The 24,439-nt window shown below is 42.6% G+C and overlaps 2 protein-coding genes across 4 annotated transcripts in view; one reads left to right on the top strand and one right to left on the bottom strand.

Annotated features, from left to right (window-relative positions):
* Window positions 1-22,400, bottom strand: part of atf6 (activating transcription factor 6) — a 48,941-nt gene extending 26,541 nt beyond the window's left edge. For all 3 annotated transcript variants that reach the window (XR_013790357.1, XM_079505234.1, XM_079505235.1), the window contains exons 1-8: window positions 22,158-22,400; window positions 20,647-20,723; window positions 19,278-19,356; window positions 16,793-16,890; window positions 15,653-15,779; window positions 14,957-15,160; window positions 11,931-12,106; window positions 501-686 (exon numbers count right to left, since the gene is read on the bottom strand). Coding sequence is in view for 2 of the 3 variants with exons in the window: in XM_079505234.1 (XP_079361360.1) it covers window positions 501-686; window positions 11,931-12,106; window positions 14,957-15,160; window positions 15,653-15,779; window positions 16,793-16,890; window positions 19,278-19,356; window positions 20,647-20,723; window positions 22,158-22,266 (1,056 nt within the window). In the remaining variant the exon portion in view is untranslated. The remainder of the gene's footprint in view (window positions 1-500; window positions 687-11,930; window positions 12,107-14,956; window positions 15,161-15,652; window positions 15,780-16,792; window positions 16,891-19,277; window positions 19,357-20,646; window positions 20,724-22,157) is intronic.
* The window catches only part of rxrgb (retinoid X receptor, gamma b), a 60,618-nt gene continuing 57,999 nt past the window's right edge, over window positions 21,821-24,439 (top strand). Inside the window, exon 1 of the mRNA XM_079505237.1 lies at window positions 21,821-21,860. Within this exon, the coding sequence (XP_079361363.1) occupies window positions 21,824-21,860 (37 nt within the window). The 5' untranslated portion in view covers window positions 21,821-21,823. The remainder of the gene's footprint in view (window positions 21,861-24,439) is intronic.

Below are 24,439 nucleotides of genomic sequence, written 5' to 3'. Positions count from 1 at the left end.
TACTGCAGAGGCAACCATGCAAGGCAGTTGGCACAAACCAGTATGTGATTTAGTGCTGCCAAGATCACGTCGTTTTTACTTGACAATTCATTAAGTAAGCCTTGCCGAGCCATGAGGCCCATAGGGCAAGGAGCCCATCTCCTGTTTCTGTAGCGTGAGGCAGCCCCCTGGACATGACAACCCTTAATGCTGACTGCTGAGTGCCAAGCAGTGGAGGCACTGGATCCCAGTCTTTGGTATGACCCAGTCAGAGATCGAACCCCGACCTCCCAGTCCCAGGGTGGACAGTCACTGAGCTGGTTGACAATTGTCATACAAATAATTGTGATTAACTATGAAATTGTGTTTTTTGCCATTGATAACTGGGACATATGAATACATGTTTACCTCTATAGGCTTCATAAAACCTTCCCAAAATAAAAAAACATAATAATTGTGTGTGCGCGTGCGTACATGCGTGCACTGTATATGCATAAATGTGTGAGTACACCATCTCCCACCTCAGCCAGTATTCCTTCCAGCTGTTTCTTGAGGCAGCCGTTCTCGCTCTTGAGCAGCTCGTTCTCGTTCAGCGCCAGCTTCAGGCGGACCTCCAGCGTCAGCAGGTACTCCTTTTTCTTCTTCCGAGACTGGGACGCCGACTCACGGTTCTTGATCATCCGATGCTGCCTCTGGGAGAACTTTGACTAGACGGAAGGGACAAAGGAAAATTATAAAACAAAACATTCGTAAGACGCCCTCAGATTCTAAAAATGTCTTCTTCATCCTGACAGTTTTCTGAAAAAGCTATGTTTCTATGTCAGTCGTTCTTCGATTTTTCAAAAATAGCAGACCTACAAGCTCGTAGCGCGCCACTCGGTGGCGCGCTATGAGCTTGTAGATCTGCTATTTTTCAATAGCTAAAGCATAACATAATGCTAACACCAAAAGGGGTTCCCGCCCAGAATGGGTTAATGACGTTTTCGGGCCAGGCAGGGCCTCGGCCAGCCCAGTTAGGGCCCAGGTAGGCACCCAGTGCCATGGCGCCATCTGTTGGTTGGGCTCTCGTTGCCATAATTCACTGTGAATTTGAAGCCATGTTGTCCGGAAACCTCCGAGTCAGGAAGTAAAATCCGCTATTTAACATGTCCTGTGATTGTCATTTAATCCACCCAAAACATACTTTTGGTAAGCGAAATACTATCGTTTGGATGCATCAGACGCAGCTTGCATTTTGGTCTAAAAAGTGATTCCGAGATATTTACGTTCTAAGAGGGAGGATCAACATATGGAATGTCAGAACATGTCAGCTCCATATATAGAGTTCTATGATGAGGTCAGATCAACATGGTGTCCGTGTGGCCAGATGTAGAGTTGCTGGCCGGCTCCATATATGCAGATCTACTGTAGGTGATGATCCAGTCTTCTCCATGTATGGCTATCAAGGGTTTGATGAGGTCAGTGTCGTGATCTAATATATGGAGATGATTAATTGCATTTTATAGCGCTTTTAAAGTGCTATTTCATTCATTCATTCATAGGGAGGTGAAGCGGCGAACAGTCAACGTCAGCGTCCTCACTACCCACTTTCACACACCAATGGTGGCAAGCTCACACCGACCAACTCAATGGAGGCAATGTAGGGTTCAGTGTCTTGCCCAAGTACGTCAACATGTGGACAGGAGGAGCCGGGATTCGAACCGTCGACCCAGGGATCATTGGACGACCTGCTCTACCGATTGAGCCACAGCCTATAAAGAGATGGCCATATGGAGCGTGTTACGAGGTGGGACAGACTGACTGACATGAAATGCAGGTTTACGGTCACAATTAATTTTCCCACTTTGTGTATTTTCAGAGGAACGCCACACTACCCATCACATCTCGATAACAGCGCTCTTCACCAATCCAAACAGAGCGATGGAAGGGGGAAACACGCTGTTGATAGTGGAATACTCTGTAAAGTTATACATGTCTGTCTAAGACACCTGTTGGGCAGCGGATCACAGACACATGTCATGGTGTGTGACCTCATGTTTGTCTATATTCTCAAGGGCTTCTTGGATGAAAAAGAAGGCCTTTCATTAGTATGATCCATCTTTTTCTGCCAGATCACCAACAGCAGCTGCCAGCGCCGCTGACAGCACACAAAGGGAGGGGTGACCGTCTCACGCACACAAGTGTACAGTACAGACAGACACGTCACATACAGTACAGCAGTGGGTCTCAACGTGGGGTCTGGGGACTCCCAGCGATCCTTGAGGACTAATAGAACCAAGGGTCCATTTGGTATACAAAGCAGAGCAAAGCAAAATGGCTGCTTAATGCCAAAACAAGCTGGTCTGTTGCCGTTATTCCAAATTCTCTCTTGCACTATTCTCTGCCCCACACACACACGACCACACTAAGGAATGCGGCTCCTTAAAATTAAGCCTGTGAGAAACCCAGGAGTACTGGGGTGAGGGAGGGGTGATGGTAAAAAGAAGCATGTCAGAATGAGAAAGAAAATGGAAAAGGATGAGGGGGGTTAGGTTGGTGGGAGCTACATAAAAGCCAGGCTCTTTGTACACGAGCACTCTGGGAAGAAAGCTTGGGTCATCGAAGCCTCCGCTAAGCACAGTAGAGAATAATAAACAGGCATGTGCAAGAGATGTGTCACAGAATAAACGACTCCTCTGCAACGTGACACAGGTTTTAACAAGAGGTCGTCCAATATATCAGATTGGCCGATATAATATCGGGACAATATTGGCATTTCATACCACGGCTAAAGGGTTACTTTTAGGGTACAGAGTCCGTTGCATTAATTATGGATAGCGGAAATGTGAGAGAGAGAGAGAGAGAGAGAGAGAAAGAGAGAGAATCAGTTGATACCGGCCTGTTGGCTTTACTGTTCCAACAAAACATTGGTATCGGTATGGGCCTTGAAATATCCATATCGGATTACCCCTAGCTTTATTGCACTGAAGACTGAAGGAACACCCCCAGGCCCGACGTCTACACGATAAAACCTCTGCTGGAAATATTTATGCCTACATCCTCTCTAGAGGGATCAGGAGGTCACACTCACCGAGGCAGAACAGGGGTTATGAGAGAGGGGACGCCACACTCCTGTGTAGACGTGATGGAGTGACTGTTTACAGACAGTGTCATGCAATGAGGGATGAGGTCACATCATACACATATAAACACCAGGGGGCGGGCGGGCACGCACGCACGCACGCACACGCACACGCACACACACACACACACACACACACACACACACACACACACACACACACACACACACACACACACACACACCTTAATTACTGAAGTCAAAGATTTACCCACTTGAGAGGGTCTGGAAATAAACATGGTATTTTGCATAATTTTCACATTTGGAATCACTGGATTTTGTTTATGGAAGATTTTCCTACAACCATTAGCGTCCAGAATCTTTGCAAAGGGCACCTAACAAACAACACCACCACCTACAGCAGTGGTACACAAGCCACCGTACAAGAACATCCTCAGTGAGACAGAAACCAAACATCTGCGTGTGTAAAGTTCTGTTCACCCAACCTGACCCGACAAACACGCATAAATCTTAACATGAGCAGCGGAGGCAACTAAACATGACCCGCTGACTGTGAGGAACCCACGCACCTCCATTGTCCCCCAGCTATACACGCTTCAACTAGCCTTCCTCAAACACAAACACCCTCTCCCCACCAGTAAGCCCCTAAGTCCACGGTCCTAATAACCCTGCTGGTGATTAAGTTATTTGGATCCTTGTATTTGTGTTCCTGTCTCCTGAGAAACCTCTCTCTCTCTCTGTCTCCTGGCTTAGAACTGGGAGCTGTGCCACCAGCCCGGAGCCTGGGAACATGGTGAGTAAGCCGTTACCATGGAGGAGTAAGGGAGAAAGGGAGGGACTTCACACCACTGCGGTGCTGAGGCTGAAGAGACCAATGTGGGGCTGCAGGGAGCAAAGATGGAAGAATGGCACCTCTATCTCAATTAAAGGCATTCAACCATTTCTTATAAATGAGGCAAAATACGAAACCCTAGGGAAATCTGAGCTTGGGCAGAGAGTGCAGTGAATCCATTTAGACCGTACGACGTGTGGGAACGTCAGAACTAATCCAACCGACGGGTTGCTAGGACGTGTACACACGTCCTACGGTCCTAGCGCATTTTCATTGATCTCAAACGAGAGAAAAATATTCAGAATTTTCTTCTTTTTTTTATGTCATCAAGATGTGATTCACCATGTTAATGATTTTTTTCAGCTCTAAGGTATATTAATGACATAGTAAAATGTTGAAAATGAGTGGAATGCCCCCTTAAGTATACAAATGTGTAGCAGGGTGTTGCGCTGAGAAAGATCATTTGCGATCATCTGGTGGGCGTCCTAGGTCAGTGGTTCCCAACCTTTCTGTGATCAGTCATCACTTGAAAATCTTGACAGCATTCAAGTTCTGGCCAAGTGCATTTTCATAGCAGGTTTTATGATGTATATTTATTATTTTGATGATCAATCAATCTATTGGCTTCCGCCTTGGATCAATGGAACTAACGTGGTATACTTTAAGTGTGAAGTTGTGATACCGCATTTAACAGTATCACAATGAAAACTCTGTTTTGCCAATTATTTGGGGGCCTACTTGCAATATCCTCGTGGCCCACAGGTTGGAAATCGCTCCGATTAGGTGACTAGAATGAAAACCAGCCCATCATGTGGGTCTCCTGACTCCCCACAACCGTAACAGCCAAGGAACCGTTGCACACCTGGTCGCTGCCCTGCTGTTCAGGCCTGCACATTCCACTGAAAAGGTCAAAAGGTTAATTCAGGAGGAAGTGCATGATGACCCATCAGTTCGTTCAAACGGGGAGGTCTTAACTTCACAAGGTCTTAACTTCACAAGAGGAAAACTTTTCTTGAGTTTACAAGAGGATGTTAACCCTGCTAACAGTGGCACGTGTGTTCCACAGGTGATATGGGAGACCTTTTTAAGGGCAAAGGATGAAAGAGTTGACAAGGCAAAGAAAGACGAACATTTGGTCAAATTGACTCAGGCAATGCATTTTGAATTGTTATTCACGGACGTGACATGAGGTGTGCTTTGAAGAGATGGACTTTAGCATGCCTCCATCAGATATATGACCTCAGCCGAGTTCTACCACTGAGAAACAATCCCCGACACTCACACTACACCATACATATGAATTATATATGTTCCATGTCTGTGTGCATTATCTGATGGCTGTTACAGTACCTGTACACATGTTGCACCATTTTCTGTCTTTATATGTGTTGTCTGTGCAGTTTTGTATCCATCATGTTATTTGATGTGAACCTACTAAGTGGCTATGCACATTGCAGAACTATTCCAGGCAATCATGCTGTACCAAAAGTCATTTCCAGTAACCCGAACAATGCAGCAAATTATAATTACAACAAACAAAAGTATCAGAAACAGACCACAGTCCAACAATACTAGACAAATAGTCTCTCTGAAGCGATCCGATTAAAATAAATACATAATAGAATGGAGCTTTGATTGTTGCGTTGACAAATCTTTCATCAGTTCCATCTCTCTGGACTGACCCAAACACCAAACTCACGTCACGCTCCACTAGTGTCTCCCCCTACGCGCGGTGGGGACCTGCAGCACCGCCAGGCTGAACTGATTTACACAGCAGAACATACTGTATATGCCTCAGCTACGATCCCTGAGTGCGTAGGAGCCCATTACATCGCAGGGACACAATCCCTGATGGCCGTTTACAGCGGTCACAAATCCCCTGCCCTGCACAACACCTGTCCCATATATGTAATCATTAGTAGCCATTTTACACCCAGGCTTACAGAGCATAAAGTTGCTGTCGGGTGGAAACCTTGTATGTCCAAAACTGTTTATAAATATTTTTTAAAGGAAAAGAGGTTGCACAACCTCTTAGTCCCGATGCCAAATATTATTATTATACCAAGTCCAACGTTGACAAAACTTTTTTAAAACATTAGAAAATGGTGAAAATAGCAGATCTACAAGCTTGTGTCGCATCGTGGCACGTTGCGAGCTTGTATTTGTGGTATTTTAGCTAGCGTGACACTCTTGTATGATAAAGTAGAGCATAGATATGAGAAAACGTTGAAAAAGTTGAAATACGGAGATACAAGGTTTCTGCCCGACAGCAACTATATAACTATAGGCCAGGATACACACCGCACACACACACACACACAATGCACCTGGTTAAAGCCTGCCATCTTTTACCAACCACTGTGTTGTATCCAAACCACAATGAGCTTATAAAATGAGCACAGCTGCAGTTGGTCCGAATAACAGCAGACACACACACACACACACACACACACACACACTATGGCTCAAGTGTTTTGCAGTGGCCCAAGGCTGCAGCTGAGTTACGTTACAGAACAATAAACATTCACACTGGACTGGTGCTGCAGAGCTGATATGGCAACCCTTCAAACTACACCTACTTCAGATACCCATTATTCCTTCTTTTTATGGATTTTATGGATTTATGATTTTCATGTTTTGCCCTTTTTGAACTTCTGTCTGCAACTCTATCCTGAGAACTAGGCAAATATTTTGTTCACCGGGTTTTCAACTCCAAAAAGGCCTTGTATAATTTTGCTTTTTTTTCTCACAGATCAACGTGTCTGACCCCTCCTCTTTAATTGCTTATTGTAAACTTTATTGACTCGTCCGGCTTCACAAATGGGCTGAGAGGCTTGTTTGTCTTGGACTCTGGGGCTTGGAATGCCTCTCCAACACTCTCGAGGTCTGGCACGGCGAACGTCTCTCCAGACTCCATTATGCCCGTGATGATAATTAGGACGAGTTCCTCTCAGCCAGTTTTAGCAGTTTTAGCCAGTGTAGTGTTTTCACAGTCAAAGGCCAATGTTCATAGAGACAATGAACACCACTTATGAAATGTTGCTGATGGAGTTAACCACTTCAATCCCAGCATCCATCCATAGTCTGGGGGGAACATAAAACCAAAATAGCCTCGTCGGTTGGCTGTTGTCGGCAAAGACATTTGGTATAGAGGGGAAAAGCGGTCCAAGTACAGAGCCAACTCAGGTCAAGTGGTTAATGAAAAATGACTCATGGAAACATGGTAGTCAACATAGTCAACTGGTATCATAGGATGTTCACATTCACGGTTGCAACTTAGGATGCTCTCGTCCAGAGAGAACGCAATTTATGTATAACACTGTAGTAGCTGAAATTTGCAACGGTTTTCTGAGCTTAGCGATATTTTGTCATTGTCTCACATCAGAAGCAATTAACATAAATAATTCCACCAACAGGGACTTTAGTGGCGCCACAAAGAAAAGGTGCAGAATACGAAGAATAACACGCCATTAACAAGGAAGTGGCGCTCACACGAAACAAGAGAGGAAGACAAATGGAGAAGAGAGAGTGAATGAGGGCGCATTTGTCACACCAAGAGGTCAGAATGCAGGAAAAACCACAAGGGATGGTTTGTGCTGCAGACAAACCGCCTGTGAGAAGAACTGAGGTTACCGTTAGTCAGGGCAGCAGTGCTCAGTGACTTGCTGGCTCTGCAGACAATCCCATTGAGATACAAAGACTGATAGTTAAAGGTTAGAGAGCAGAGGCCTCTCCTTGCCTTACGTCTAATCAGGAGACGCCGAGAGGGGAAAAAAAAATTAAGGCCATTGTTGCTTGAGCCTTTAATGGAACACAGTTGACGCTCCCGCCCTGAATACACGAACAAAAGGTTGAGGGACTTATATTGAGAAACCGCAGGCTTGTAGTATAAACAAGGCGCGTTGTAATTGAGTTTGTGTTTTGCTTACGCCTGGTTTAAGTCTCATTGGCAGTCCGCGCTGTAGTTAAGTAGTACCTTACAGGATCCCCTGAAAGCCGTGTGGTCTGTGTGTGACCATGCTGCACTGTCATTATCCAGACCCAGGAGTGATGAGTGTGTGAAGGAGGGATACCGCACATTACTTGATTGTAGGGATGGGAGGATATGATCTTTTTATCATGATAAATCGCACTCAAAGATTGTCGGGATAATCGTGAATATCCTGAAGACTCCAACAGGAGAGTGCCACAGAGGTGTTATTTTTGCCACAATACCATTTAAGATTTTTTTTTATTTAAACACAATTTTGCACCGCGACTTGAGCTATTGTATTTTACTATTTTTATAAGAATGCTTGATTGTTTGTTAATTTTACTGCCTCTTCCGTCTGTGTGATCTGAAAACGTATTCATTTACGGAGCTTTTACAACACATAACTACAGTAATTAAACCAAATTAATTGAAATTAGTGGATATCAGGTTGATAGGTAGAATATTTGTATTAATGATTTGTTACTCTCATTGTAATTACATGCTGGTCGTTTGCAAGAGTGTGAACCTGCTCTGGTTTGTTTTTCACAAAAAAACTAAAGAGATGCGTGTGTGTGCCATGTAGTGCGTGCCACATGAAGTGTGTGCTTGCATCTTTCCACCACAGCTGTCCTGACATCACCCTTTCAGACGCCGTCAAAGGCAGAAGGAAACCGCCCTTTGTTATATCACAATGTCCGATTCCTTCTAAGACAAGGTCAAAAACACGATTTATCCTTACGTAAGACATGGGCCCTTCCAGCAAAACTCCCATCGGCACAAATAAAGCTGAGGCCAATAATGACTGTTGTATCTGCGAATGTTCTGGCTCTAAAAAGCAACGATCCCAATGGAAGAATCATGGAAATTCATGGCCTACTGTGATGACCACTTACGTCATCATAAATCTGTTATATTTCTGAGTCCTAACTGTCGGCTATATTTACCATGTTTGGTCTTGCCTAGGGGGTTGAGTTAACCCATTTAGACCTGAGGACGCATCTGTGTCATATTATAGCTTTTAACCCATTTTGGGGGCGGGAACCCCTTTTGGTGTTTTAACTAAGCATTATGTTATACTTTAGCTATTGAAAAATAGCAGATCTACAAGCTCATAGCGCGCCACCGAGTGGCGCGCTATGAACTTGTAGGTCTGCTATTTTTGAAAAATCGTTAAAATGTGCCTCAAATCTTTCCGAAAATTTTCATGATTTAGAAAACTTTTTTTTTTTTAATTCCGACGTCAGGCCTGAATGGGTTAATGGTCCAAGTGTGTGTGACTGAGAGACATGCATGTCCTGTAGTTGTACAACTCCTCTGGAAAAGACACATCAAGTACAATAACAATAATAGTGATGACAGACGTGCCTGGTTTTTTTTCCCCTGCTGTTTTATGTTACAGTATTTTATCCCGGAATATTAAAGTTAATAGCTTTTGAAATCCAACAAGCTAAAAATAGGGCAAGATGAGAGAATATATGTTACCGACAGTATACAGTCCACGAGTGACCATAGCAACTAGCCAACTACAAAATCATAGTTAACAAGTAATGCAAGTTCACACTCTCACGCCACACAGTCACTATCTCTAATCTCTCTCTCTCTAAAGCATGCACACACACACACACACACACACACACACACACACACACACACACACACACACACACACACACACACACACACACACACACACACACACACACACACACACACACACACACACACACACACACACACACACACACACACACACACACACACACACACACACACACACACACACACACACACTCGCCAGACCACCTCTTGAAAGCATGACCTTTGTCATTATGAATAGGCTTTGTACTGTATGACAAGTGCTCAAGCCATGGTTCTATTTAGGCTGCAACTGAATGTACACAACCTTAGAAGAGCCCTATATCTACCATACAGTAGTCTGACAACCTCCCACCTAAACACTCAGGGAGAGAACAGGAAGCAATACAGTGGGGCTGCTGCAGCGATTGAGGAAGGGGGGGGGGGGGGGGGGTGAGAGAGAGAGAGAGATAGAGAAAGAGTTTCTTACACGATCATTTTGAGGTAAGATTTAAATCAGAGGCATATGTATTTTTCTCAAAATTGCAATACCAACACAAACTTTCAGATGAGGACTTTGGGCAATGGCAAGCCCATTAAAGCCTACCTAATTTGTATGTTTTTGTTTTCCTATGCCAACCTGTAGTGTTACACATTGATTCCACAGCCACGATATAGACAATTCTTAACAAATAATTGAATTCTTAGTACAAGTTCAGCATTCTAAGCTCCTCTTGAAAGGGTATTTGGCTAAAAGTGATATACGATTATCCAGGTCCCATTGGCTATAGTTGGTTGTCAAATCTAAGCTCCTCCGTATTGAGTTTTATTTGATTTTATTATAGGTGAAGGTGGAGGAAAGTAATCTTCCACCTCGACTTTCCTCGGAGACATTCTGCTCGCTTTTGCTGTCACTTTCACTTTGCATCAACTTAGTGAAATAAATACACGCAGTTCGCCTGGTTGCCATAGCGGTGTGACGTATGATTTCCATCCACAACTGTGCATGGTTTGGTGATATATAGTTTGGGAGGGATTTGAAAACCCAAACAAAAACATCCAGTCATATCATCCACCGACCAGTGACATTCAAGCTACTGTAGCTGGTTTGAGCGTATAGATACGTAATGTCATCTAATAATAATCTAATCATTTGGTCCGTACTCTTTTGCTGTATTTGTCACTGCATATTTGCATACAGTGAAATGTGGTATCTGCCTTTAACCGATCATAAGTATCAGGATAAGTGGGCGCTATGGGGGAAGCAGGTAGGGGTCACGTGTCTTGCTTAGGGACACGTGGACTTGGGCCGGAGGCCCGGAACGCGAAGTGGGGACCTTCTGTCTCCCAGCCAGGCAGTCTCTCTCCACCCACTCGGCTATGGCCGTCTATTTAGATTTTAGAACTAGTCTACTTTTCAACCACAGCGCACAAGATCAGGCAAGACAACAGTATTCAGAATGCGCTGAGGAAGAGACTAAAAGAATTACAATGTCCCTGCAGAACGGGAAGAGACACATCATCATGTCAAATGGAAAGTTTATGTCTCATCAGCAACAACTGTGCAGCAGGATAGACGCTTTCTGACAAACCACAAATCATTTTGTCAGGACTTTTCCAGCACACAGAACTGAAATCTCGACCATATGAAAGTGGATCAAGTGATGTCATCAGCCTGCATTATTGTATGCATAACACTTTTTTTCCTGAATTTATCATTCATATGAAAACAATAAATTTAGGTTAGGTTTTATTTGTATTGATTTGATTGATACGTTTGCATTATTCAAATTACCAGCTTATAATAAGACAAATGTGGTGGTTTTTACTGTCTGGCGATGGTAGAGCTCACCAGCCTTGGAAAACAATTACGGTAAGTAGATATAGTGCACTAAAAGGTTGCCCACCCCTTGCCTCAAAAAAATACATAACATTTTATATCGTCTTTCATTTTACACAATATACCATCATAAGGAGGGGAAATTCTTTAATGACTATTAGAAGTGGAGTGGACACTATTAAAACCTGATTCCACATCAGTGGTGGTCCCAAGTATTCTCAGATGCAGACGGACCTCACAGATGAAGTCAGCGGACCAATAAGAAGAAGAAATGAGGCGATGCGGTAGGAGAAGGAGCTTGATGGCGGCGCCATTTCCCACATGGAAAAGGTATGAGAGTATTGAAACTGAGAAACTGAATTTATTTGATGGGATCATGGCCAACCCTTGCCGACGCCTCATGTAGTCGGCTGCGTGGGCGGCTTCATCTATTTGACGCAGAAAGAATTCAACCAAATCCTCACAACAGTTCCTGAGGGACGGGAATGGCTGTTAACAATTATTATTTGACCTCGGCCCCGACGTCTATGTGCAACCGTGCCCCTTATTTCACACGCACATACACAGAGCACAAAACCACCGTGTTTGCAAACTGAGCGTAGATTTTTTTTTTCAGTGGACAAATGAGAACACTGTGGACAGGACTTACGTCATCGTCCGAGGAGGGGGCTCGGAGTGTGACGGAGACCATCTGCGGAAGGGCGACAGTGCCCGTCACGGCCACGTCCTGGCTCAGCGTTGGCATGGTGACCACATGGCCCCCGACAGTCTGTGGTGTCTGGATCTGTAGCACCTGGCCTGGCTGTGGCAGCACCATGGGACGTCCTGAAAAACACACAACACACACACACACACACACACTCTTAAATTACAGGAGACAGTCACACTGTAACTATACTTTTACTATATGACTAGCTTTGGCTGTGGTTGTGCACGTCTTTGTTCCTGTTATCGTTTATTTTTTTTGTCTGTGTTTGTATGCATGTCTTAATTGTTGTGTGTGCGTGTGTGTATAGTATGTGTGTACTGTACAGTGTGCGTGTGTGTGTGTGTGTGTGTGTCCGTCTTGAGTTCATGTTCACCCCATTTGTCTGGACAAACCATGAACAACAAGAACCTCATCCCTCGCTAACCCGTTGCAGCTGGAAGTCATATCAGTCTGGCTCATCCGAACAACCTCCATGTGCAGATGCAACAACCTTCCCTCATTCCCCAGTGACCCGCATTAACCTCTGGACTTTAACAAGACCCGCCGTGTGCAAACTGAAGTTCAGGTGGAAACGATGTTTACTGTCCATGACCCAAGGTCTAAACACACTACATTCCTAACAGCGTTCGAGAGTGTTCGAATATGAGGGTGTGACTTTTTTTTATATGCATGTGTCTGGCCGTCTGTATGCATGTAGGAAGGTTATGGGTTTGGGAGATTATGTATGGTAAAGATTGCTTTAGTTAACATTTTTGATTCGTTTTTACTTTTTATATAACGTCTAAGTTTTATCGACTGGTTTTCCACACATTGACAGCAATATTAATGTGACAGTTCATGAAGGTTGCTTTCCCATGGCTGACACCATATCTTACCCTTATCTGACTGGTCCTGATGGAGTAAATCCCACCCATCTATTGCTCAAAGTAGGTTTAAACAAACAATGTCTGGTATGTATCTGAACTTGGCCTTCTTGTGCCTACGTGTGGGCGCACGTGCATGCGTGCGTGCGTGCATGCGTGCGTGCGTGTGTTTAACTTTTTATGAGTGGGCACAAATAAATAAAGATGCCCGTCTGCCCACATTTACACAGGCTTGTGGTCTGAAACCAAAAAAACAAAACCACGACAACAAACAATAGTCTCCTGTTTATAGATGACCTGTTCACGGTTTACAGTAGCGGTCAGTGCTTATCCCTACCCAGAGAGCCACAGTACAATAGTCTGAGCCAGGGGACATTTCTCAGCCAGTCCTGCAGTGTCTCAATCTCATTCTAAATGACTTGTTGTCAGTGCAAATCATAGCCAACAGTGCTAATGAAAGTAAGTCGTGCTAAGGCTTCAGTCTTTTGCCAAGCTGACAGAGGAGGAGAATTATGTAGAATGTAGAAGACAGTTCACACGAATTTGGAGGCTATATTGGGTAAGTTTGCCGTTTCGAAATGTAGCGCTGTGCCCAATATGCAAAGCTCCATGGTTTAAATCCATATCAGAATGTGTTTATTGGTCAGGTATGTTCACATACGAGGCATGTGGAAAGTGAACATACCTGGCCTATAAACACATTCTGTATTGGCGGCTATAAATTGGCGGCTATAAATCATGGAGCCCAGCCTCACATCATTGTGCAGCAATACATTTCCAAACAGCAAACTTTCCCAAGCCTCCAATGAACTCCTGTTGACTGTCATAATCCTCACATAAAGGAATATTTTAAATTTGACTACATTATCAAGTTATGTTTTGTGTAGTGTTATCCGATAATTAACTTGAATGAAGTCAGGTTCTTAAACAAAAAAAACACAATCTTTGAGAGTGTGTGCACGCACACACAAAAGTACATATATTAAGTACATGTATATATTAAGGAAAGTGTTGTTTGGATTGACATTTTGCTTTGCAGGTTCCTTTCCCTTTCACCTACAGTACGCATCGTATTTTACACGTTGCTATGTCTCACACACACACACACACACACACACACACACACACACACACACACACACACACACACACACACACACACACACACACACACACACACACACACACACACACACACACACACACACACACACACACACACACACACACACACACACACACACACACACACACACACACGTTAAAAAGATATATATTTTTAAAGGGCTTATAGGCCTACATTAATTAAATATGAATACATTCTGTTAATTTAGAGTGGGATTGTAATGTAGAACGACTGTGTGCTACTGTAGCTAGCAACCATCTTCAAAGTAAAGAAAGTGATTACATATGTGGGTTTGAAACTTTGAATGAACATTGACATGTCAGCAACTCCATAACCAGGCCAAAACAGGCTGGGGAACAATGAACATAGGGATAAAGCGCCATCTTCTGGACAAGTTGCAACAGAAAAAACAAAGAAATTCAGGGATCTCAGGACTATGATCGGGATCAGCTCTCTAAATTAGGGGATCAGCTCTCTAAATTAGGGGCACAACAGTTAATCAAACTAATCGATTATAAAAAATAATCAGTAATTTCATAGAATAAACAATTAACAATCAATCCCTATTTTGGGCATGTCATTATAGGAGAAAAGTTTTTTTCTTGTTATTTTTAACTTTCACAATTTTTGCCTAAGTATAAAATAACACTTGTGGTTATTCGATTCATACTGCATATATTTTTATATATTTTTGGGGTTTGTTTTTATTATTGTTATTTTTAATGTTTTTAAACATGATTCTCCATTTTGATAATAATCAAAAAAGTAATCAAAAGAATAACCACTAAGAAAATTATTGGTAGTTGCAGCCCTATTCTAAATGCCCTAATCTACAGTAAGAATCAAAAACAAACATGTAACACAGTGCAACACACGCCGACTGTACGGCTCACCTCAACCTCAGGCTAGCCTAGATGCAAATAATGAGTATGGTGTGATGCAATCAAGTGCAACGGGGGCGCAGTGTGGACGGTCACCTGGAGGGGGCGCTGGCTGGATGCTGATTGGAGCTGTCTTCACCACAGGCAGCATGGTGGCATGGAGAGGCTGGAGGATGATGGTCTTGGTCTGCAGGGGGGGTGTGGCGCGAGCCAGGGGGAGCGCTGTGATCAGTGGCCTGGGCTGGATGGACACCTTGGTACTGAGCTGGATGAGCCTCTTGACTGTCTGAGCCGGTTTGGCTGGGAGGAGAGACAGGAAGGGAGGCGGTACAGCGTGTATGGTAAATAAAGGGCAGTTTGGCTCATATTATGTGAAAAGCGGACAATGTTGTTTTGGTTGTTGCCGTTGGAGAAATGTCCTTTTTACAGTTATATTAATCAATGCAAAGTCAAACTTGCCACTACAACTCATGAAATGGATTGTAAATACTAAATAGACAGATATTTTGATCCAACAGTAAATCCCATTGTTCTCGACACTGGCATTGTTTAGCTTGCCTCCGTCTAGAATAGGATTCATCTCTTCATGTACAGTATGTGTACAGTATATGCATGTCCCCTCAAAAGACCACAGCTCAATTACAGCTCACTTCGCTACATTTATTACATACATGGTCCTTCGGCACCCTACCAGTTGGTAACTACAAGGCAAAAACTCTGCATTTTACAAAGAAGACTGTGGACACTGGACAGACTAAATGGGCCCCTGTCAGCAGACAGAGGTTGTCTCACCCCGTGCAGTCAGGCTGGCTCTTTTCGGGGATCTCTTCGGGGCTGGTGTAGGGGGCTCAGAGTATCCACTGGACTCCGAGCACACAGAGACAGGAGAGGGCTGGGACTGTGGAGACAGGGCCTCATCCTGGAGCAGAGAAAGACCGAGCGAGCTTAGGACATTATGTTTTACAGCACCATCAAGGATACTACAGAGTAGTAATAAACCAGAATGAGGTTGGTCCAACAGTATACAGTGAGTTTTTAACTACAATACAGGAATTTATACCGTGTACTTTGTTTCTTGTACACTGTATGTTTTTATGCTTCGTCTCATAATGTACCGGTACTGCCTGTCTGTTCTGTTTCTATGTTTTGTGTGGGGACTACGGATGAAATTTAGCATCTTTGCTAATTCCGGTGTATTTACAGTATTTGATTGTAATGTTCATGAATATGCTTGTCTCATCGAAATAAACAGCTGAAGATCCACATTTACGTTACATTAAGGTGTATTTGCAGTGCACACCAAGGAAAATAATACCATTAATATGTTAAAATACAAATGTCCTTGGCAATAAGATACTGGCAGTAGAAGAAAATGTCCTTGGATTCAGTCAGCAGACAGACATCAGTGTTGGGGTCGAGAGGAGGATATAAACTTTGCCCTTGTTTTGACATGCTGTGAAAACATCTGCCTACTAAATTATGCAAATGTGTCCAAAGTTGTCAGCACCTTTTTTAAATGAGGGGGCGGGGCATATATCAGGCAGACAGTGAATAATTAGTTTGACAAGGTGTTTAAGGCAGTCATTAATGAAGCGTCTCTGGTGTGTGTGTGTGTGTGTGTGTGTGTGTGTGTGTGTGTGTGTGTGTGTGTGTGTGTGTGTGTGTACACACGTGGGAGCGTGCATGTGTGTGTGGGACTGTGGGTCTGTGTCCAAAAGAAAAAGAGCAGCATCTGCCAGCGAAAGCGATATGAATGTTTTGAGCACCATCTGTGACAAATCCCGTTTTCACACTGTGCCAAGATGGGCAACGACGTAAATGCTCTCATCGAAAAACGAATGCAAACTCTCTCCAATGACAGGACATATTTGCATGGAGAATGAGCATGTTAAACACAGACACAGTACAGACGGAGAGCAGGGGCAGACTTACTGATAAGGAGTATGGGGACAAGGCTTCCACAGAGGCAGGAGAAGGGACAGAGCTCAGAGTGTGGGCAGGTGAAAGAGAGTCCACACTCGCCTCGCCATCTGGACGCACAAGGACAGTGGTACAGACACAAGACATGTCACACGGGCTTACCGAGCTCGGCTAATGTAGTCAGTGGAGTGTACACGGGAAAATCCTTAATAGTCCGGCAGACGGGGTTGTGGGGTGGGAAATATGGTATATAGGTTTTTTTATTGGCCTAAAATATTGTCTATATACATACATTCATGAATCCACTTGCTGACTCGGTATTGAGCAATTTATTTTATATGTGACCATACCATAATTACCATTGACATCCTATATAAGGCAAAAATGTCAAAAAAAAAATCCAAATTTCATTATGCTTTAAGTAGCATGTGACATGTCAAACTAGGGCGTTTTCATGATTCTTAATCCATTCCAAGCATTAGTTTTGCAACACTCCTTGGGCTAAAAACGGCCATTGCAATCATCACAAATGTGATGAGGTCAGCACATTTTGGAGAATTTGGGCACATTTGGGCAAGTGGCTATGGCTGTTTTTAGCCCAATGAGTGTTTTCTGTGCAAAACTAATGCTTGAAATGGATTCATAATCATGAAAACCCCCTAGTTTGACATATCACATGCTACATAAAGCATAATGAAAATCTTGCCTTATATAGGATGTTAATGGTATAGTCACATATAAACCCCTATTAACAAAATTGCCCAATGTCGACAGCCGGTCAGCAAGTGGATTCATGAATGTATACATGTATATAGACAATATTTTAGGCCAATAAAAAAAGACCATATACCAAATTTCCCACTTTAAACAAAAGAAGCCTGTCGGCTGCTGGACTATAATTCAACTCTGACTCCAGTATAACAATTGGCCAATTTTTGTAGTATGACAGTTGACAGCAGATTATCATTTAACAATGATTATAGGTTACCACACGACACCTTTTCGGTTAAATATGCTGCTGCAACACAAATAAAGACGGTACTATGCATTTCTTTCTCCTAATTCACAGAAGACATATCTCTACAACTTTATCACTAGCCGATTGTGGCCAATGATCTCTCCAGTTACAGGGTCTACTTTAATAACACACCATCACACAGAGCTCCCACTTCAGGGTGCACTGCATAGCTGTAACAACATTTGAAGCAAGACTCCTATTGTTGTCTTCATGTACTGTAACTTGATATGTTGCATCCATGACAGACCTAACTTGACAATATGCATAGTTAATTTATATTTAGGTCATTCCTGAATAATAAACGTGCAATAAAACACTGACATTCAGAACAGCATAGTTTCATCTACAGCAGGGACCACCAACCTGACTAAGAATCAACCTGGGGAGTGGGGACCACTGTTGTGTTGGCTAGGGATATGGGCATGGTGTTGGGGAAAAGGCTATAATGAATTAAAGGGGCATTCCACTCATTTTCAACATTTTACTATGTCATTAATATACCTTAGAGCTGTTGTGTGGAAATAATAAAAAAGTTCCCCCAGTCTGTGTTTACTAGAACTAGAGGTCTGAAAAAAATCATTAACATGGTGAAACACATCTTGATGATGTCATCAACATGTGTTTCACCATGTTAATGATTTTTTTCATAATTACAGTTCTAGGAAACACAGAATAGGGGGACCTTTTTTTTCTTACAGCTCTAAGGTATATTAATGACATAGTAAAATGTTGAAAAAGGGTGGTTTTCCCCTTTAAGGGCTTTGATTTAATTTGACACAAGTACTTATACCAGCACATTTCCTAATGATGACTCAACCAGTCAATCAGGTACACTTTCCCTTAATCCCTTCTTGAGATTCTGTGGAGTTTCTTCACCTCCGACTTCCCAGCAACATTGACACATCATCATAGGTCACCAGGTAATTTAGAGTGATGTTTCTCAACTAGTCTTCACTTTCCTACATTACTGAATGCATAGTCAGGTCAGGGACCACAACACCACATCCTTCACGGATCACCAGTGGTCCATGGACCACCAGTTCAAAACCTCTGATCTACAGTATTAAAAGAAACAGTACACATCAAAGAACACGTACGGTATACCGGTATAAGAGGCTGCATCATAATAAAAATGGAATACAATCTGCTATGTTTTAAATACCAATACCATTAAATATACCACCACCAAAAATAAAAAATTAACAGTAGGTGATGCATGTTTTTTATTCTATAGATGACTGACTCAGGTCAATAGAAGGACTAACATTCAACAGGCAAATTCGTTTTGTATGCATTTTTTTTGTTATGCTATATTACATATATTACACACAAGACTTTGATGAAATTTCAAAAGAGTATATTTACCATATAACTCGCAACATCTCTTTTAAAATGTATGTAAATAAACTTTATTTTTATTCGGCACAATTCCAGATTGGGACTTTAACACAGATGTTGACTATTGCTACTGTACATTACCTGTACAGGTGCTGCCTGTGGCTGCTCCGTTCCAGGGAGCCAGGTCCATGTCGAAGTCCAGGTCAGGAACCTCGGAGGCCTGGGAGACATATGGAACTCCATCAGATTCAAGTCTAGTCAAGACCATTTTATCTGTATAGTGCATTTCATACCAGGCTGCCAGAAAACTCAATATGATTCACATTAAATACATCATAATTGTGTAATCATTATACTACAAACAGATATACAAAGTGCAGCCACCCACCCACACTCATAAGCATTAATAAACCCCACCAATCCACAATTCAAATTAGGGATGGGAATTATCGATTAATTCATTAATTGATAAGTTTTGATAACCTTATCGGTCGATTAACTGTTTAGTTGATAAGCAGTGTTTCTTTTTTTCTTTTTATCTGAGAATCTTAATTTCCCTCGATGTCCAACATAAAAAATTACATTTTGCTGATATACAGAAAGAAGGCATATTGTATTCCTAAAAACATTAACATAGTGCAGCTTTAACTAACCAAAACCAAAATGTTATTTTTAGATATGGGGAAATGAGAAGTAAGTAAGATGAATCTTCACTTTTCTACATTACTAAAACTAAATGCATGGTCAGGTACCAGGACCACACGGACCACCAGTGGTCCACACTCCACAGACCACCAGTTGAAAACCCCTGATTTAAAGAGTTGTAAATAAGTTGTAATTAATATTTATTTATTGACAATGTACACATTATCATATCACTTTCTTTTTTTTTTAAGCGGTGCACACCACTCCAATGACAGTCCGCGCGGGTCCCTGTGTCTATATCCCTATGTACCGGTATGTCTGTTTGGGTACTATGAACAGTACCGTCCGCTGGGCGACAGCCTACAGGGCCTTTCACACTGAACACAATAACTACAACAATAACAGTATAACTAACAATAAAACTGTACAGTACAGTACAGAGTACAGTACACTGAGTACAGTAACTATCACAATAAAAGAATAGTTGCACGGTGTGATCTTTTAAACAAGAGTGGTACAGTTTTTCTCATCCAAGAGAGTACTCTGACTCAGAATCACTGTTCAGTTCCCAGCAGTTACAGTATTCAGTGGTTCTCAATCTCAACCTGTGGGTCGGGGTCCCCACGTGGTTTTAGGGGTGTCCCCAAAAGAAAGAAAATAAATAAGAGTGCATCAAAAATAAAAGTGCACCAAAAGCAATCAACAAACTATGCTATAAAAACTGGTCAAACATTGGCCAAATTGTCAAATAATAAGAAAGAAAGCTCACAATGCCTCGAGCTTGTAGATCTGCTATTTTCACAATATTTATCTGTGGAACTGGGGGGGGGGGGGTGAAAGGGTTGAGAACCACTGGGTTACTTACATAGCCAGCATGCTCCAGGGCTTGAATGAGTTCATCTGCATCAGGCAGATTGTCCAGCTCATCAAACAGGCTGATGTCTATGCAAAGACAAGCATGGAGAGATCATGTTAAATCCCACCACTTTTGTTTTCACAAACAATTCAAAGCTTCTCAATTGAGTGGTTTCCTCTACACATCTCATTGCTCATTTTATCAAATTGAGCACATTTAGAATAAAGACAATTTACTTAAAAGTATTTTTTTTTTAAATGAATTTAATTCAATTGTTTTCCTCATACGTTTCACATAATATTCTAGTAGCCAGCCCATAGAGCCCCATTGTGAACCCGGACATGTTGAGTACACCAACGTTTTATGTTATAAATGTTTAGTATGGGTCCCCAGCATGTAGAAACTGCCGGATGCTAACTTGCATATGTTGAGCAATTTTCGTAATCGGCATAATCTGTGACCATACCATTAACAACCTATAGAAGGCAAAATATTCAAAATTTCATCATGGTTTATGTAGCATGTGACGTGTCAAACTAGGGGGTTTTCATGATGCTGAATCCATTCCAAGCATTAGTTTTGCAAAAAAAACACTCATTGGGCTAAAAATGGCCGTTTTTAGCCCAATGAGTGATTTTTTGCAAAACTAATGACCCATACTAAACATTTATAACATAAAACGTTGGTGTACTCAACATGTCCGGGTTCACAATGGGGCTCTATGGGCTGGCTACTAGACTATAACCTGTTTTCACATGGTGTTTTGGCCCCCAGCCCTGATCACTGTGCATGAATGTCAACTATATGCAAACCTTCATTTTAACCCATTAAAACCGGGTGTCATTTTAGATTTGAACCACTTTAACCATTTTTTTACAAGCTAATGTGACGAGCTATGAGCTTGTAGATCTTTTGTTTTTTTGCAAATCTATGAATATATAATTATTTCTTTTTTTTTAAAGCAAACCTTTTAATTAACTCAAATCTTTTATTCTGGGGGTCCCTCCCTGGAACAACACATTTTGAGGGTCGTTAACATGAAGGATTGAGCACCACACTGATATTATACAATATAGGTTTTAATGTAGAATCAGCCTTCATGGGTTTTAAATGGGCGTGGGGGGGGGGGCAATTAAATATTCGTGGGGCAATTATATAACAGGTGTTGCTGTTTTCACTCCAACACATGCACGAAGCAGGAGCACCCACTGGCGACACGAACTGTAAGTATAGATGCATAATACTCAAAGAAGCAGTACAGTCAGAGAGACCACAATAATTGAATTCAGAGTCGAAGTGGTTGCATCATCTCTACTATTAATGTTGACAAGTGACAACCAAATGCAATGCACCGTCAACGGTGTCGCGCGCCGATATTACAAGCTCACAACACTTGCAGCACAATGAGCATTGTACGTGTGTACATGTGAATTATTCGGCGTAACCGCATGATATGATGTATTATACATATTGGGTTAAAATTCCAAATAATATATTCCGATTATTCATGTGACACTCACCCCACTCTCCATCCTGGTCGATGGCCATGAAGCCAAGTCTGTCGTTGTTATTATTATTCATCATAAAATTCTGATGATTTTCGATGTCTACTGTTAAATCGGACGACATTCTCCCTCGAATACATTAGTAACGGATATATTAAAATATTTTTGATAAATATAACTTGTTCGCAGTTCTATATTAGCATCTATCCATGTTGCTGCTGTTTTGTTTTCGGGGAACTCGATTATACTACTTCCTGATGATGATCATCTGCGTTGGAGTTACACGTAAGTTTAACCTTAAATCTACGGGTGCCGTCAAGGGATATACGACCGTGATGCAACCATGGATGCAACCATGGATGCAACCACATTACAATTACAACTATACGCCACACGGTGGAAGCAATACGTCTCCAATGCTCCACAGTGTGTAGGACAGACAATGATTCTCAATCGTAACCTTTTTCATGCCGAGGAAGCCCCAAATTGATATATATTTGGCTGAAAATGTTTTGTACCAGGGACCTCCAGAAGTTAATATTTTATTTTTCAAAATTATTAAATATGTTCCAAACATTATCGTTATTTATAAAAAATGGCAGATCACAGCGCAAAATGGAGTGGTGCTATATATTATAATATATACTACTTTTGCTGGGAATCCCCCTGAACTCAAGGACCCCTGGGACTCTGGGAGTCCCCAAACCCCACTTTGAACTACAGTGATTCTCAACACTGTCCATTTAAAAGGACCCCCGGTCAGTTTCATGTGCATTAGGTCAGGGACCCCCCCCCCCCCCCCCCATTTAATAATAGCCTATTTATTTTAATCTCTGGGACCCCCAATCTGCAGTGTAAAATCCCCACGTGTTAGCGCATGGGTCCATTTGGTGCCATTCATTGTGAACTCTCTCAGAGTTACAGACCTTTAAGAGAGGCCATTTGATTCCTTCTGTCAATCAGTTGGAGACCCCCTGCCCCTGGAGGTTCCCCATCAAGGACTCTTGGGGCCTGAGGGTCCCCAGACCCCATGTTGAGAAAGTATGGTGTAGTCAGAGGTCCTGTAACCTACAATATGTATGGTGACGTTGAACGTATGTTCAGTCAGTTGTGGCAAACAATGCCACTTACTGTAGACTGTAGATGAATAGAATTGCCCCCAGTGCCTCTCACGTCTTGGGGCAATGCATGACAACAAGATAAAGACCAAACAAGACCAAAGGCCAGGGGTTTTCAACAGGTGGTCCGGAGACCACTGGTGGTCCGTGAAGGTATCTCTTGTGGTCCCTGACCATGCATTTAGTAATGTAGCAAAGTATACAAAGATTTTGTATTTTCTTCCAGAGAACAGTGCACTAAACTTTTGTGCAATGTTCTGTGGAAGTGCGTCAATGTTGTCAGCTACTGGGTAAGTGTACCAGCTTGCCTGATTGTTATCATCATTAGGAAAACTTTCCCATGTGTCTGTAACCTGAGTTTAATGGAAGGTTGGATAAAGTAAGAGAATGGAATAATGGTAACTGTGGGATAGTAATTGATCAGTGGTTCTAAAAAAATACATCTTTTGACTCTGAACCACTCTGTCGCCTCACAGCTAGAAGGTCCTGGGTTCGATTCCCGCTGGGGACGGGAATCAGTGCCCATCATCAGTGCCCATACCCGAGGTGGGGGTTGATGAAAGGGTCTTTCTGTGTGGAGTTTGCATGTTCTCCCAGTGTCTCCTAGAGTAGGTACCCTCACAAAAAACATGCTGTAATCCTGGTCTCTAAACTGCCTCCCCTTGGCCACCTGGGGAGCCTGATGGAGGGGAAACGAACTGGTTGGAATAACGTGTTCCTTCCATGCGCTACGTCCAACTGGGGAAACTCCCCCCTGTCAGGTGAAAAGAAGCAGCTTGGACTCCTCATGCATTGAAGGGAGCATGAGGTCAGTCCGTTGCTCTCCCTAGGTTGGCAGAGAGAGTGTAGAACCCAGGATTATATTAGATAATTGACACTGGGTGAAACATTTAGAAATAAATAATACCTGGGCTAAGCTTGATATAATTTGTTGCATATAATTTGTCACATAGGCTTTCAAAGTCATGAAATCAAGCCTTCGGTCATGATTGTTGAATGCATGCATGGGGAGAGAGTATGTTTTGCACTCCGTCCGTGTGCGTGTGCGTCCGTCCGTCCGTCCACAGCTAATCTCCGGCACCATTAACCGACACACACACACACACACACACACACACACACACACACACACACACACACACACACACGGACGGAGTGCAAAACATACTCTCTCCCCAT

Source organism: Electrona antarctica (assembly GCF_951216825.1).
Source record: "Electrona antarctica genome assembly, chromosome: 7".
Taxonomy (NCBI): Eukaryota; Metazoa; Chordata; class Actinopteri; order Myctophiformes; family Myctophidae; genus Electrona; species Electrona antarctica.
This window is presented reverse-complemented; position numbering and strand designations above follow the sequence as displayed.